At 43.0% G+C, this 16,630-nt stretch overlaps 1 protein-coding gene across 1 annotated transcript in view; it reads right to left on the reverse strand.

Annotated features, from left to right (window-relative positions):
• The window catches only part of LOC126336485 (dynein axonemal heavy chain 7), a 978,012-nt gene that overhangs the window by 24,993 nt on the left and 936,389 nt on the right, over nt 1-16,630 (reverse strand). The window contains exons 60-61 of the mRNA XM_050000228.1: nt 14,217-14,368; nt 5,966-6,103 (exon numbers count right to left, since the gene is read on the reverse strand). Of these exons, the coding sequence (XP_049856185.1) occupies nt 5,966-6,103; nt 14,217-14,368 (290 nt within the window). The remainder of the gene's footprint in view (nt 1-5,965; nt 6,104-14,216; nt 14,369-16,630) is intronic.

Raw genomic sequence — 16,630 nt, forward strand, 5'->3', positions numbered from 1 at the left:
TCCAGTGTGAAAACCCCTCCCTATCTGATGTTTTGACTATTGCACAATTTGGGCTTGGTTATTCAAATAGAATCATGGTGTGGGGTTGCAGAAGTTCAATCCACTTCCCTCCCCTGTTTGTCAGATGGTTCACAGGAATATGATACAGTGGCAGTGGTCCACATGTGAGCAAAACATCATGGCTGCCTGTCCAAACCACTGAGACAACCACAGCCACAAAGGCAGCACAGCAAGCCTGGCAATGAACAACAATGCAAGTGCTCTGTGCTTCCCTCTTCTCTGTCATGTTTTGTCCCTCCTGACAGACCAGATTGTCCTAAGCAGTGGGCTGTTGGCTGCCAGTGCAACAAAATGGACCACATTGCTCCTTTTTGTAATGCAAAGTTCCAACAGCTTATTACAGACACTGACATGGATTTTGGTTGTGTATTGGCAATCTCCGTTACACTCAATAAGCTTTTTATTGGTGTCAAGGTTTATCAGTAGGTTTTGCACATGCAAGTTGATAGTGGTGCTGCCATGTCATTACTCAGCTTGCAAACATACATGGACTTGGGTCCTCCCCCTTCAGCGCCAGTGACATGTACATTAGTCACCTATGATGAACAAAGCATTCCGATACTAGGCACTTTCACATATAAATCTATGGTTTGTCCATTGACTTTTCTGGTGTTGAACAATGCATGCACCAAAAATTTGTTTTAATTGGTCACCTTTAACCTTTTTGGGTTCACTATTTCCAATGAAGTTAATTTGTTTTGTTTGGACAACTGTAACCTTTTCAGGTTCACTATTTCCAATGAAGTTAATCTCATCTCTGATCAAGTGTTTTATTCACAACTCAACTACTTACGCTCTGAATTTTCCACAATGTTTTCTGAGGACTTGGGTTGTGCCAATAATTTCAAAATCCAGATCACTATGAAACCATGAAAGTAGGTTCTATTGTGAATTTGATGATATTTCTAACTTCATCAGGTGCTGTGTAAGTTTGAAACTGATACAGCTTTCTGAATAAATCAGCGGCCACTGTTGCAGACTGATCATTTGGGAGCTCTACAGTTCAACAACAAGGTAAACTGCACTTAATTTTTGGATGCCCAAAGAAATGAATTATCCTTCACTGTTCCCTCTTTTTCTCCTCATTTTTCCAATATTGTAAAATTTATAAGCTCACATTTTGTGTAGTGATAAATATATGATTTCAGTGATGTACTTTATTATCTCATAAAGCATTTTAAGAAATGTACTTATAATAAACAATATTATGAAAAGGATAGGTGCTACTCACCATATAGTGAAGATGCTGAGTCACAGATAGCACAACAAAAAGAGTATCACAAAATAACCTTTCAGCCATAAGACCTTTGTCAAAAATAGATCACACACACACACACACACACACACACACACACACAAAGGCAACTCACACACACATGACCACAGTCTCTGGCAGCTGAAACCAGACTATGTGCAGCAGCAGCAGTGCATGATGGGAGAGGCAACAGGGTGGGGTAAGGAGGAGGCTGGGGTGGGGAGGAGGAGGAATAGCATGGTAGGGGTGGGAGATGGTGAAGTGCTGTTTGGGAATGTGCGGGGATGATGTGGAGAGAGGGTAGGACAGCTAGGTGCAGATGGGAAGTTAGACAGAAGGTGGTGGAGAAGGGGGGGGGGGGGGTTAGTGGAACAGGAGAGAAGTAAAAAGACTGGGTGCATTCGTGGCTGTGCATAGCTGGAATAGGAATAAGGAAGGCACTAGATGAATGAGGAGAATTGCTAACGAAGGTTGAGACCAGGAGGGTTACAGGAATGTAGGATACATTGCAGGGAGAGTTTCCTACCTGTACATTTCAGAAAAGCTGGTGTTTGGGGGATGGATCGATATGGCACAGGTTGTGAAGCAGTCATTAAGATAAAGAATGTCGTGTTGGGTGGTATGCTCAACAGCAGGGTGGTCCAGTTGTTTCCTGGCCACAGTTTGTCGGCTACAAGGCCACACTGATTGTTGGTGCAGGAGCTAAAGTCCCTCATTACTTCCGCCAATAACATTAATCCTACACCTTCAAATTGATCATCTCCCTGTGTCACTCTCCCATATTTTTGTGCGTTATTTCCCACACCTTTCTATTGCCACATGATCTTGTAGCTCATCCTACCGACCCCTCCCCACCCTCTACTTCTTCTCTGTTTTATCCCAGTTTGAACCTGCTAATTTCACCTCATCCAGTCACATCTGCCATCCCCATTCTTGACACTTGTCCACACTCAGACCTGCAACATACAGTAAAATATTTTTTTATTTATATATTTTCTTTGATCTTATTGCGACTTCACGCCAATTCTAATAAGTTTTTGCCTTTCACTATCGTCACACTCACTCGGATTTCTTCTTGTTTCTCCCTATTTCGTCCATTTCACCGTTTCTGCACAATTTTTCCCATGTATTTGGGTGTATTTTTGCCATTTTTTCGGACGTAATTCTGTGTTATTTATGTATTTTTTGCGTTTTTTCCACTGCTATGGATCCTCACTCCTTCCATCTGCGTCAATACAGAAAAATTTCCTTATCCGTAGGAGGAATCCAGTCTCACACTGTTCCTTCCTTGTTGCTTGGTTCACTGAATGCCGCCCAAATGGCCTTACAATCAAATTACCCATCTCTGGCTGCCACCCTTCCTTCCACAATTACCTCCATCTGTTCAGATTCTACCAATGTAGTCCTGCAGAACCACATCAACCAAGTCCAAATACCTTCTATTGATCTGTACAATTCTCCTGCTATGCAATCTCAAATTCCTGGAAACCACAACACACATTGAAACTCTTGCCCTACAGGAACTAGAGCAACACGCACAATGCTACATTAAAAAACTCTCCACCCTGCTCACTTCCTACTCCCGCCTTGGAGTACCACTGTTCATCACCTTTACAACAACCTCCAAACCTCCACAATGTCCTCTCATAGCTGACAAGCCCTGTCTCACAGACCTATTACATTTACCCTGCTCTCCAAAACTCCCTCCCACCACCACACAGAATCCAGAACCTAAACAGATCCAAAATACAGTCATGAATCTTTCCTCTAGAAGCCTTAGCCCCACAGAAATACCAGTCCTTTTCTAATGCCTCACTCCCAGATTCAATCACACAGGACCTTCTTTCCTTCTCCTGGTCTCTACAGTGGAAACACAGACCAATGTTGAACCCTGCCTGACTCAGTTCACTCCTCCATCCAACCATGCTCCATCTTCACACCCCCCAGCACCCCGTGTTAACTTTCCAGAATTTCTTAACCTCGAACTCTGCCTCACAATGATTCTCCAAATTCCTCAACATCCAAACTAAACCCTCTATCTGCGAAAGAACTGCAGTCCACCATCTAAAATCTGAACCTATATGTGGACAAAGGCTCCACCACTGTTGTTTTTCACCACATGGATTACATGGCACAAGGACTCCTCTACCTGTCAGATACATCAACCTACAAACCTTTCCACATCAACCCCACTCCAGAAATCCAGCAGGAACTCCAATCTCACCACAAATCCGTAGGCCCATCCCAGAACCTCTCCCTGGAGTCCATCTCTCCCCTCTCCCCTACTACTCTCCACACTCCTACCTTCTACATGCTTCCTAAAGACCTTAAACCCAACCACCCAGGATGCCCAACTGTGGCTGGTTACTGTGTCCCCACAGAGAGAATCTCTGCTCTTGTAGATCATCATCTTCAGCCTATTATCTGGAACCTACCTTCCTATACAGAAGATACCATCCGTATCCTCCACGGACTCTCCATAGTTCCTGTTCCTTTACCATACAGTGCCCTACTCGTCAATATTATTAACACCACTCTAACATCCCTAATGCCCATTGTCCTACCACTATTGAACATTACTTTTCCCAATGCCCGACAGATTCCTAACCAATAATCTCCTTCCTAGTCGCCATGACCAACTTCCTCACCCACAATTACTTCTCTTTTGAAGGCATCACCTACAAACAAATCCAGGATATGGTTATGGGCACCTGCATGGCACAATCCTATGCCAATCTATTCATGGGCTATCTATAGGAATCCTTCCTAAACAACCTGTATCCTCAACCCCTCACCTGGTTCAGGTTACTCGATGACATCTTTGTGACCTGCATCAAGGGTGAGGACACCCTGTGCACATTCCTCCAGAACCTCAACAACTTCTTCCCCATTCACTTTACCTGGTAACACTGAATCCAACAAGCCACATTCCTAGATGTTGACCTCCACCTCAAAGATGCGTGTATCAGTACCTCTGTCCATATCAAACCTACTAACCACCAGCAATATCTCCATTTCGACAGCTGCCACTCATTCCATACCAAGAAGTTCCTTCCATACAGCCTAGCCCCCATGGCCATCGCATCTACAGTGACAAGCATTCCTCTCAAAATATACTGAGGGTCACTGTGACCTTTACAGACTGTAGTTACCCTCTCAACCTTGTACAAAATCTAATCTCCCATGTCTTCTCTTTCTAGTCACACACCAATTCCCAAAAATTCACAGTGTGGTCACAGAGAAGCATTCCTCCAATAACTCAGTACTACACAGGACTGGAGTGACTGAATTACATTCTTTGCCAGGGTTTTGACTACCTCTCATCATACCCTGAAATGAGAAATGTCCCGCCCACCATCCATCCCACCCCTTCCAGAGTGGTATTCCACCATCCACCGAACCTACACAATATACTTGTCTATCCCTCCACAACCCCTGGCCCAACACTACCTCATGGCACATAGCCCTGTAAAAGACCCAGATGCAAGACCTGTCTCATACATCCTCCAACCACCACGCTCTCCAGTCAGGTCACAGACATCACCTATCCCATCAAAGGCAGGGATACCTGTGAAACCAGTCACGTGATCTACAAGCTAAGCTGCAACCACTGTGCTGCATTCTATGTGGGCATGACAATCAACAAGCTGTCCATCCACATGAATGGGCACCGACAAACTGTGTCCAAGAAACAACTGGACCATCCTGTTGCTGAGCTCACCACTCAACAAGATATTCCTCATTTCAATGACTGCTTCACAGCCTGTGCCACAAGAATCCTTCCCACCAACACCAGCTTTTCTGAATTTTGCACGTGGAAAATTGTCCCTTCAATATATCCTACATTCCCGTAACCCTCCTGGCCTCAATCTTTGTTAGTCATTCTCCTCACCCATTAGGCTCTTCGCTGTTCCCATTCCAGCACTACACAGCCCTCCATTTGACCAATGCACCCAGTCTTTTTTCTATTCCTTTTCCACTACCCCCCCCCCCCCCCCTCCCCTTACTCTCGCCCACTGTGTAACCTCCTGAATCCACCTAGCTACCCCACTCTCCACCTCATCCCTGCATGGTCCCAGCAGCATTTTACCGTTCCTCACCCCTACCCTGCTATCCTTCCCCCTCCCTACTCCAGCCTCCTCCTTACCCCTACCCAGTTGTCTCTCCCATTAGCACTGCTGCTGCTGCTGCTTGTAGTCTGGCTTGAGCTGCCAGAGACTGTGATTGTATGTGTGAGTTATGTTTGTTTGAGTGGGTGAGAGTCTGTCATCTATTTTTGACAAGTACCTTGTTGGCTGAAAGGTTATTTTGTGATGATCTTTTTGTTGTGCCTACCTGTGTCTCAGCATCTCTGCTATATGGTGAGTAGTAACTATCCTTGTCACAGTATTTATAAGAAAACTATACCTAAACACTATGGCATTACAGCAATAACATACATAAGAAAGGATAATTATTCTGCATTATTCAGTGAATACCAGAAGAAAGAGATGTGAGAAGCAGAAAACTAATAGCCTTAATTTCAGTTTACTTTAGATCAATTATCAAGACAAGATAAACCAAAAATAAATACTATTGTACATAAATACTATTGTACATGCAGAAAGTATTACTTCATAATTTGAAAATTAAGAAATTTTAAATCCTTACCTCAAAATCAAATATTAGCAGATCAATGGGAATGGAATATTTTCGAGCATAATTTTGTTGTGCACCAGTCAAGAATGCCTGTGTAAAGAAAAATCCAGAAACCCAGAAGACAGGTGGTGGCCCTTCATCAAACCATTTCTACAAATAAAAAATCAGTGGTTACAATTATATTAAGCTTAGAATGACATGAATTATACAATGTTTACTTATGAAAAAAGTCTTATACATGTAGTTTAAGTTTACAATATTATCTTCCCTAAGACCATGTATTATGTAGATGTCTCATGTGCCTTGATGACTCAGCTTATTAAAAATCTGAATTCTAGCTCTCACTGGACTCAAAGTTTATTCCTAGCATTTATCATTACTGCCACTTTCTTCTAAATTTTATATATAGAACTCAAAAAATTGTTTACTGTTCTGTCATACAAGTTCAGACTATTCATGGATGGATGATGGAAGGTATTCACAGGTAGGAGCAAGGCAATGGTGCATCATATTTATCGGACCAATATTTAGAAAAATGTTATGATGGTCAACACAACTTTGATATTGTTATGCACTGCTTTGAGATCTTAATGCAGAGAGTATCAAACAATGGAAAGCCCAGGTTAAAATGTCAACAATATTATGAAAAAGATAAATTGCTACTCACTGTACAGATGATACTTTCAGTTGCATACAGGCACCTAGAAAAGACCCAAGCATGCATGACCACTATCTCTGGCCAGAGTGGCTGGAGATAGTGGTCATGTGTGTGTCTGAGGTGTGCTTGCTTGTGTGGATGTGTGTGTGTGTTCTCTCTTCTGAAGAAATCTTTGGCTGAAAGATCACTGTGTAATAGTCTTTCTGTTCTGCCTGTCTGAAAGTCAATGCATCATCCATACAATGAGTAGCAATCTATGTTTTACATAATACTGTTAATATAATGGAAAGGATAGTTGCTACTCACCACATAGCGGAGATGCTGAGTTGCAGAAAGGCACAACAAAAAGTCTGTCAGAACGTTAGCTTTCAGCGAACAACGCCTTTGACGAAAACCTTGTTGGCCAAAAGCTAATTTTCTGACAGTCTTTTTGTTGTGCCTTTCTACAACTCAGCATATCTGCTATATAGTGAGTAGCAACTATCCTTTTCATAATATTGTACAAAACCACCATACATAAGGAACACAATAGCACTGCATTTGCAACAGGCACATTCACAGATTAATTGTTATCAACTGTGCTCATAATCACAGAAACTTATTACTCCCAGTATCTGTTCAAAGTTAATACATACAGATGTCCTACAATGGTGCACGATCTATGTTCTTACTTTTTGATGACCATGTCACAGGATGAATCCGGTATGGCCCCCTGACTGCAACCCCCTGCACACCCCCAACCCACTCCCCAATCTATAAGCACCCAAGACTAAATACCACAATTTCCTCAACCAAAGTGCACAGCTTGCAGTGGCCACTACCACAAAGTGCACAACCTCCCCTTCCCCCTCCCCCCCCCCCTCCCCTCATTTGGCCCCGCCACCACCCAACTGCTGCCTTTCAATTCCTGTTAAGTCCAAGCTGTAGCTTGTTTCTGTGGACGCAATATTTGCAGGTTCCTTGATTACCAGCGACTCCACACAATTCATCATCACAGTTGCTCCGCTCAAGCCTTCACTCATCATGGAGGCAAGTGAATCATTGCAAGACTACAACAAACTGGCACTTTTGTTGCCCTGAAAGACCAGCTAATATCATGACTGTCAAATTCACAAATGTAGTGCACCTGCACAGTATCTACACTCCTGGAAATTGAAATAAGAACACCGTGAATTCATTGTCCCAGGAAGGGGAAACTTTATTGACACATTCCTGGGGTCAGATACATCACATGATCACACTGACAGAACCACAGGCACATGGACACAGGCAACAGAGCATGCACAATGTCGGCACTAGTACAGTGTATATCCACCTTTCGCAGCACTGCAGACTGCTATTCTCCCATGGAGACGACCATAGAGATGCTGGATGTAGTCCTGTGGAACGGCTTGCCATGCCATTTCCACCTGGCACCTCAGTTGGACCAGCATTCGTGCTGGACGCGCAGACCGCGTGAGACGACGCTTCATCCAGTCCCAAACATACTCAATGGGGGACAGATCCGGAGATCTTGCTGGCCAGGGTAGTTGACTTACACCTTCTAGAGCACGTTGGGTGGCATGGGATACATGCGGACGAGCATTGTCCTGTTGCAACAGCAAGTTCCCTTGCCGGTCTAGGAATGGTAGAACGATGGGTTCGATGATGGTTTGGATGTACCGTGCACTATTCAGTGTCGCCTCGACGATCACCAGAGGTGTACGGGCAATGTAGGAGATCGCTCCCCACACCATGATGCCGGATGTTGGCCTAACGGTGTGCGGGACCGTAGCCCAGCTTCATGGAGACGGTTGCGAATGGTCCTCGCCGATACCCCACGAGCAACAGTGTCCCTAATTTGCTGGGAAGTGGCGGTGCGGTCCCCTACGGCACTGTGTAGGATCCTACGGTCTTGGCGTGCATCCGTGCGTTGCTGCGGTCCGGTCCCAGGTCGACGGGCACGTGCACCTTCCGCTGATAACATCGATGTACTGTGGAGACCTCACGCCCCACGTGTTGAGCAATTTGGCGGTACGTCCACCCGGCCTCCCGCATGCCCACTATACGCCCTCGCTCAAAGTCCGTCAACTGCACATACGGTTCACGTCCACGCTGTCGCGGCATGCTACCAGTGTTAAAGACTGCGATGGAGCTCCGTATGCCACGGTAAAATGGCTGACACTGACGGTGGCGGTGCACAAATGCTGCGCAGCTAGCGCCATTCGACGGCCAACACCGCGGTTCCTGGTGTGTCCGCTGTGCCGTGCGTGTGATCATTGCTTGTACAGCCCTCTCGCAGTGTCCTCAGCAAGTATGGTGGGTCTGACACACCGGTGTCAATGTGTTCTTTTTTCCATTTCCAGGAGTGTATATTGGAGGAATGTGCTGGCATGTGATCCTCACAACTCCTCTACCACGATGCCTATGACAGCCAACACACATGCTCATGCAGTTGCACACCCCTGCCAACCTGCTAGAGGTGCCCCACACATTTGAGGTGCTGATGGTCTTTGATGGTATCACAAGCATTTCAGAAGTGATGCCTCAAACTGCTAGGCACAATGTGCAAGATTTGCAAACACTGACAGAGGCTGGCAATTGGTTGTGCTGGCAGCTCCACTATTTCTCAACACCTATCCATGCACAATTGTTGGAACCCTTCGTCCTCAACAGCGTACCTCTTGATACTGACTCCAGTTTCTCCACCTATCCCTGTTACCTTCCTCTGCCTCCCCCCCCCCCCCCCCTACCCTTCTCCCAACCAGGGTGAATGGCTCCTCAATCACAACCTACTGCTCCCACACCTGGTCTGTTGACCTCAGCCTCAACAGAGATTTTGCATAGACCTTTACCACGGCCAGGGTTTGGACCCTATCCTTGGTGCCAACTTTATACCCACTCAGGACTCCTCCTTGACCTGGTGAGTTACATTATAATCAATGACACATCCTGCCATTTAATTCCTTGTAGGTCCCTCTATCCCACACTGCCACCCATTTCACTATCAAGCAGATACAATATTCTGGGCCCTTTGGAGACCTTGTCACCAAATTTCTTCTCCTCACCAGCCCTTCCCGTAGTCCCTTGGAAGTACATCATGATACTCTGCACTACACTGTAATGATACCTCCCCCTTCTCCCAGTTTTCTGCAGCCCCTGCCACCCTCAATTGGTAAGCAAAGGTCCCCATAGACTAAAATTGAGGCTGATACAGTGGCCAGGGCTTTCATGAACTCATGGGTCCCGTGTGTCTTTGGTCCCTCACCACTACATGATGATGGACCACATATTACAATTCCAATCCTGCCTATTTAAACATTCACTAAAACTTGCAGTACAGCCATGCAGTTTACAACCAGTCACCAACCTGCCACTAACGGCATGTAAGAGCGATTCCACATCACGCTAAAAGCTGCCTTTACCTCCAATACATACCTTGGTCTGTCAACCTGCTGCTAGGTCTAGGCTTGTGTGTGCCCCATAAAACCAACTTGGTTGCATCCACCATCGAAGTTGTGTACGAGCAGACACTCACTGTCCAAGATGACTTCATCAAGCTGCTGCACCTGCCAGCCACCATCTGTAACATGGCCTTCACATAGCAGTTGCATGGTTGCATAGCAGGCCTGCACCCAGCAGTCCACAACATCATGATGAGTACAAATCTTTCGCGTATCAGTACCTTTGCTTGTATCAGTACCTCTCCTTGTGCACATATGTCATGCTCTGAGTAGACACTACCCAGCGACCACTCTGCCCACAGAACTCAGGCCTGCATCTTGTCCTCAACCATGTGGAGAAGACCTTTTCTGTACAGCCCAACAGCACTGCCATCATAGTATCCACTGACTGATTGAAGCTGGCATATATGCTCAACCTACCAGACCTGGCACGTCACCAATTGTCTAAATTGAGGTTTCACTATGTGATGAAAATGGTATGCTGTCTGAGGCTACCAACCCAGTGGGCAATGCTTGGATCCTGAGAGCAGAGGCTGTCCTTCCATTCACATCACCACCTGATGCAGCAGAACCACCCACAACACCTGAGGCTTGTCCCCTCCCTGCTGGACTCAGCCTCTGCTGTCCTGCATGACTCATGAGATGCCAACACCGAGGCACCTGTCACCGCCCCTACAATGTCAGCATACGCCTCCACCAAAATGCATGACCCAGTCTACCAGCAAGAAGCAATAGCAACAGGGCCTAGGGTGCAAGCACAGGATGGCAAGCATTATTCCCGCTGTGCACTGTTCACCACGTGTGAACTGCCCGAGCAACAGCACAGAGCCATGCCTTCTGCCAGGCCACAGCCCTACACTGCTGCATGCCTGACTATTCCTGCCGATCATGGTGAATTACTGCCTCCCATCATGAATGGTGGTGCAGCAGGGTGTTACCCCAGTCCTAAGCTCATGATGTGATGTCACAGGGGCTGTTTCGTTCCTTGCCAACATGTCCACCACTGCCAGGAACACTGGCCTGTCCCTGCCTACACCGTGTTGCTACCTGTTGCATCTGCTGATCAATTCAGGGAGCACCCATTGCATCCTGCAACCTGCCCTCTCTTTATCGCAGGGGGAACCTATGGTGATCCACTACTATATGTTTGTGCCTACCACCCGATCTCACACAGTAGTAGAAAATGTGTCACCTGGCAAAGAACTGCATTGTGAACTGTGTGCATCCAAGGACAAGTGTTTTCTCTGCCACATGCCTCTTTGCCCAGCACTTGGGGTTTTTCCCTAAAGCATGCTACAGGAAGCATCCCTGACTCCTGGCTCATCCCACTTTGGCGCTGAGCTGTCTACACAATGAGTACAGTGATTTAATCTTCCTTCGGTGTCAATATTAAGTTTAAGTTATTTCATTATCAGAACTTAATGGCTTACTGTAGTGCTAAGAGACTGGTGCATAACCCATGAAGACCTCAATGGTGAGTCAGTTTTGTGAGAACAGCATTTCAGGCTCCAATGAAGCCTATAGAGAAGTAACAGGCAAGATTGATACTTTACTTCAAGGAAACATTATTCAGCACCTGCCTCATGATCTCATGGCATGAGTGTGGAGTGGAACTTCTTTGTGCCTATAGCAAGTGCAGCAAGATCTAACCTCTATGAAAACTGCTGTCACACCACACTTGTGGCTGTTAAATACATAAATTCCCAATTGTGTTAGATTACTTTCACCTACAATACCTCAAGTTTGTTTACTTGTATTTTGTGTTTGCTGTAGTCACTGTGCTACATTAGCTTCAGTTATGGTACCTCAAGTTTGTTTATTTGTATAATTTTCTTTGATCACTGTGTTAGATGAGATACACTAACAGTACCTCCAAGTTCATTTATTTGTATTTGCATATTTTATTCATCACTGTGTTAGTTTAGCCTCGTTTACAATACTTCAAGAACATTAATTATGTTAATCATATGGCTTAAAAAACTATGTAAACTAATTGTCCACACTTGGACAGTGGGCACCCCATGTGTGTGTCTAACACTTCCATGAAGATTAATGGAGTGTCCTGACTAAGAGTTTTTGTGCATATTTTTTTATGGCACTTTACCTTTGTGAACGCATTCTGGAATTAACTCTGCCTTTTAGCCATTCAATAAAAAAACTGTCTTTTGTTACATTGTTTCCATGCTTTACCCATCCGTTTTACCCTCCACAACTATCAAACCAACTGTATCACCTGTCATGTTCAGTGAGGAACACAGTTCCCACATTAGTAAAGAAGTATGAATTAAACATGTTGACAACTTTATAGGCACTGTTTTCATTACATGAAATTATATTATGTAGTACATACTGACCAATAAAACCATTTTCACAAATATGATGAAATTCAAAAGTTAAAGAATATATAGCTTTTTGAGAGAGTACTTAAATTTTTCCTAAATTTTTTAAATCAACAAATATCTTGTACTACAAACTTTTGAAAGTAGCCTATGTTCTTCCTCATGGTTCAAGCTATCTGCATACCAAGTTTCATTGAAATCAGTTCAGAAAATTAGTTGTGGAAAGGTAACAGACTGAGTGGCTTTTGCAAGTCCTCATGGATTCCATCCCTCAATCTCTCCTTCGGTCTTCCTAGTGGGCATCTTCCACAGGGAGTATAATCCACAGCTTTCAAAGGCCATAGGCATTTATCCATCTGATTGTCATGTCCTGCCCATACAAGGCACTTGGTTCTCAGCAGTCCTACACTGTTTGGTCTATTGTACATTTCATCTAGTTCACAACTATGTCAGATCCTCCATCCTCCTGTGATATCATCTTGCATCAGACCAACGATTTTCCTTAAGACTTTCCGCTCAAAAACAAGATTACTCATCTTTTTTCCAGACATTCCAAGTTTCACAATTATACAGTACTACAGGTTGAATCATTGGTTTATACAGCTGGAGTTTGAAATTCTTCGACAGACTGCAATGCAAGAAGTTGACTGAGACCAAAGTATGATCAATTGGCGGCTTGGATCCTCGCTTTGATTTCTGCTTCACATGCTGTCTTCTGTAAAGAATACCCCAGATATTTTTACTCACAAACCCTTTTGTAACACTGGTTTCTGACTATCAAAGGCTGGAGTGGGTCTCTTGAATGATCATGGGTCCTGGTCATCACCAGATATTCTGTCTTTGATTCATTCACAAGGAGTCCAATTCTGCTTGCTTCCACCTCTACACTTTCACTCATCCACATTAGTTCTTCCTTAGATCTGGACAACAGGGCCACAGCATCAGCAAATGTGAGATGTGTGGTTTTCTCATCGTCTGCCTCTGTACCCTCGAAGCTTCGTATTCATTACACTGAATTATATTATGTCGATCATATCAATCAATAAAACCACTGTCACAAATATAATAAAGTTCAAATGTCAAACAATAAGTAGCTGTTTGAAGACAGATTATTTTTCCCTAATTTGCACAATATGCTTCAAATCAATAAAGCAGCCTATGTTCCTCCTCAGGGTTCAAGCTATTTTGATACCAAATCTCTTCAAAATCACTTAAGTGGTTTAGTTGGAAAATGTAATAGACAGAGTTACTTTCGCATTTATAATATTACTAAGGATAAATTCCCTGACGTGAAACTCAGGAGGTTACAAGTCTTTGGATAAAGTGGCAATAGAATAGACGAACCACTGGTCTCCGACATATCCATTGGTCACCAAAGAAAAACTTGACATCCTTGAGATTGATAATAACACTTTGCCTCTCTTGACATTATATGAAACTGGAAGATGCTCTGAAGATCCATTATAAAGTAATGACTAAGTTAGTCATAAAACACTTATGTAATTCATGAACTATACTCCTATTATGAAGAAGTCTACCATATGTGGGATGAAAATCCTACTGTGTAGTTGCTTATTCTTTTAACTAGAAGATGAAATTAACAGTCTGGGGATCAATGAAAGCACCCATCTTGGAACAGTTAGCACTGATGTGCTTTCAGAAAAGCAATTAAGAATCTGGTCAAAATTAATTCAAAGTGAGAAGCACAACAACATAGCTCTAACTGGCACCTAAAATGGAAGCTATTACTTATTGTTATACAAAACTGATTTTATATATACTGTGTGTGTCTGTGAAACTTTTATAACAGTGATTTCACTTACCTGTAGAAACTGCAGCCTAGCTAGAAAGTCATTGACATAACTTCCAAGTGGCTTAAGAGATGGATAAGAATGCTTCTGCCACAAACCTGGAACTCTGCCAGTAAGAATACTAGACACTACTTCTTCCAGTTCAAAAGACATTACAATCAAACCTGTAATACATGTAAAGAGTTAATTTGATAATAGGAAACAACAAATTCACATAAGAAAATTTCCACGTCATGGTACTGCAAAATATTTCTTTTCAACATTCTTTTTTTTAAGTTTAATTTTTAGGAATCTCATACATGTAACACACATACTGGCTTGAATTTTCATGTATATTGGTAAGGAAAAGAGTCAACTGAACAGCATAACTGCAACAGCATTAGGCTTGATCAGGGCCATCCAATAATTAAAAGAGACAAACATGTATAGTGAGTGCAACACCTGATACAAGAAATAAAATGTTTGTAAGCTTTAGTTGGCAACCTTATGAAGGGTGTAAGTCATTTGCTTTACTAACACTTATGTGAACAAAATTTCTAAGCTTTTAGTTACAATGGTATACTTGCTCAAGGAAGTACTTTTGAAGAACAGAATTCTGTGATCCTTTCAGAAAGTGTACAACAGTCAGCAGTATTCTCTTGGGCAAGCACACAATGTGGCATTAGCTGCATGAACCGTGTGAGCTTTCATGAGGGGGTGGAAAAGTTTAAAAGTGGTTATAAATGTATAACTGATGTCTGGTGGCAGTATCAACCTTGGCTTTGCAGCCTCATATTGAGTCACTTATCCAACAACACCAACAACTTTTGGTTGAACAAGTTGCTGAAAAATATTGACTAAGTGTTCATACGAGCATTCCACCATTCAAAACAAACTGAGCTGTCATAAATTATATCACTGTTTGTCCAGAGAATAGATTTTGCATTGGTACTGAACTCAAAAATCATTTCAGTAGTGTAGGTAATGCATTTTTGGACAAAATTTTAACCTTTGGTGGAACTTGTATATCCCACTTTCAGCCAGAGCCCACCTCTAATGGTAAGCAGAGGAAACACCCTACCTGATTCAAAATGCAGGCAGCCATCAGCTGGTTGGGTAATTTTAATCATCATTTGTAATGCCAATGTCCTGATTTTGAGCCAATGTTCTGATTTTCTCTGAGTTTTTGGAGGAGCAACACACTTTCAGCAGCCTATACTACTCTTGGATGATTGAGAACAAAGTCAAGCCCACACTGAAGAGGAAATGACTGGGATTACAGAGGAAATGTGAGCACATTCAAGACAATGCTTTAAGACAACTGACAATGGGAACTATGGGCAAAGTGGGTTGGAAGTTCCACTTCATCAACTTAACTTGCCCTTTCCTATCATTTAAGTGTTTGCTCTGGTGAAAAAATCTTTTCAGGAAATCCAGTTCAAAGGCAATGAAGCGATAAGAAAACAGAAAAAAACTGACTTAGATAGCAGATAAAGAATTCTGCACTGGGTGCATAAGAAGACTCATAAAATATGGCACAGTTACAAAAAAAAAAATGGAGGGGATTACTTGCAAAAATAGAAAAAATAGCTGGCTTTGTTTAATAAACATTTTTTACCATACTGCTATTTGTTTGTTTAATTATTGAATGACCCTCATATATATAACTACTAGCTGACCTTGATTAACACAATCTTTTTACCAGTGCAGCCAGTAGTGGAGAAAATCAGCACTGCCAATATTTCCGCATGGGTCACCTCTGGTTTTGTATAAGAACAAAACATGGGTAATTTTGCCAGAACTGCAGTAAGGAAGTAGCGTTACCCTCCTCTTACCATTCCTCTTCTCTTGGCAGTCATAAGGTGGAGGCAAGGCACACCTCCTGCCAGTCCTGGAATCCACTCCACGAATTGTCAGTTTATCATGGCCGAACAATAGGCATTCACTAAGAAGTTAATAACCACAAATGATGATAAAGATGGCAGCATTTATGAGCAACTAGTGGGAAAATCATTTTTCCTCTGACACACAGTTAATATCTTAACAGAAAATAATACCTCAAAATTAAAATATGATCAATTAAAAATACAAAAATATCTATTTAACTAATGACATGGCATGATAGATAAGAGGAAAAGAATAATAGGTGCACTGTTCTGAGAATCAAATGCTCTTCTAAACAGAAAGGAAACACTAGTAAAAAGGCAGCTGTCAATGACTGTGCAGATAACATACCTAGACTAAAATGAATTCTGTAGTCAGTTCTAAAATACCTGAAAACAGCTTTGTATTAATGTAGCATATAATGAAGATTTGTGCAAAACATTTTGCTCTCATCTACCAAACCAAACAGACCTTTTATTTCACTTGATCCTGTAGCAGGGAGCTCAATCTCATCATTCACGCTTCCATGCCAGCACTGGCACAAACCTGCATTTTTGGTCCTA

The sequence above is a fragment of the Schistocerca gregaria genome, chromosome 2 (genome assembly GCF_023897955.1).
Source record: "Schistocerca gregaria isolate iqSchGreg1 chromosome 2, iqSchGreg1.2, whole genome shotgun sequence".
Classification (NCBI taxonomy): Eukaryota; Metazoa; Arthropoda; class Insecta; order Orthoptera; family Acrididae; genus Schistocerca; species Schistocerca gregaria.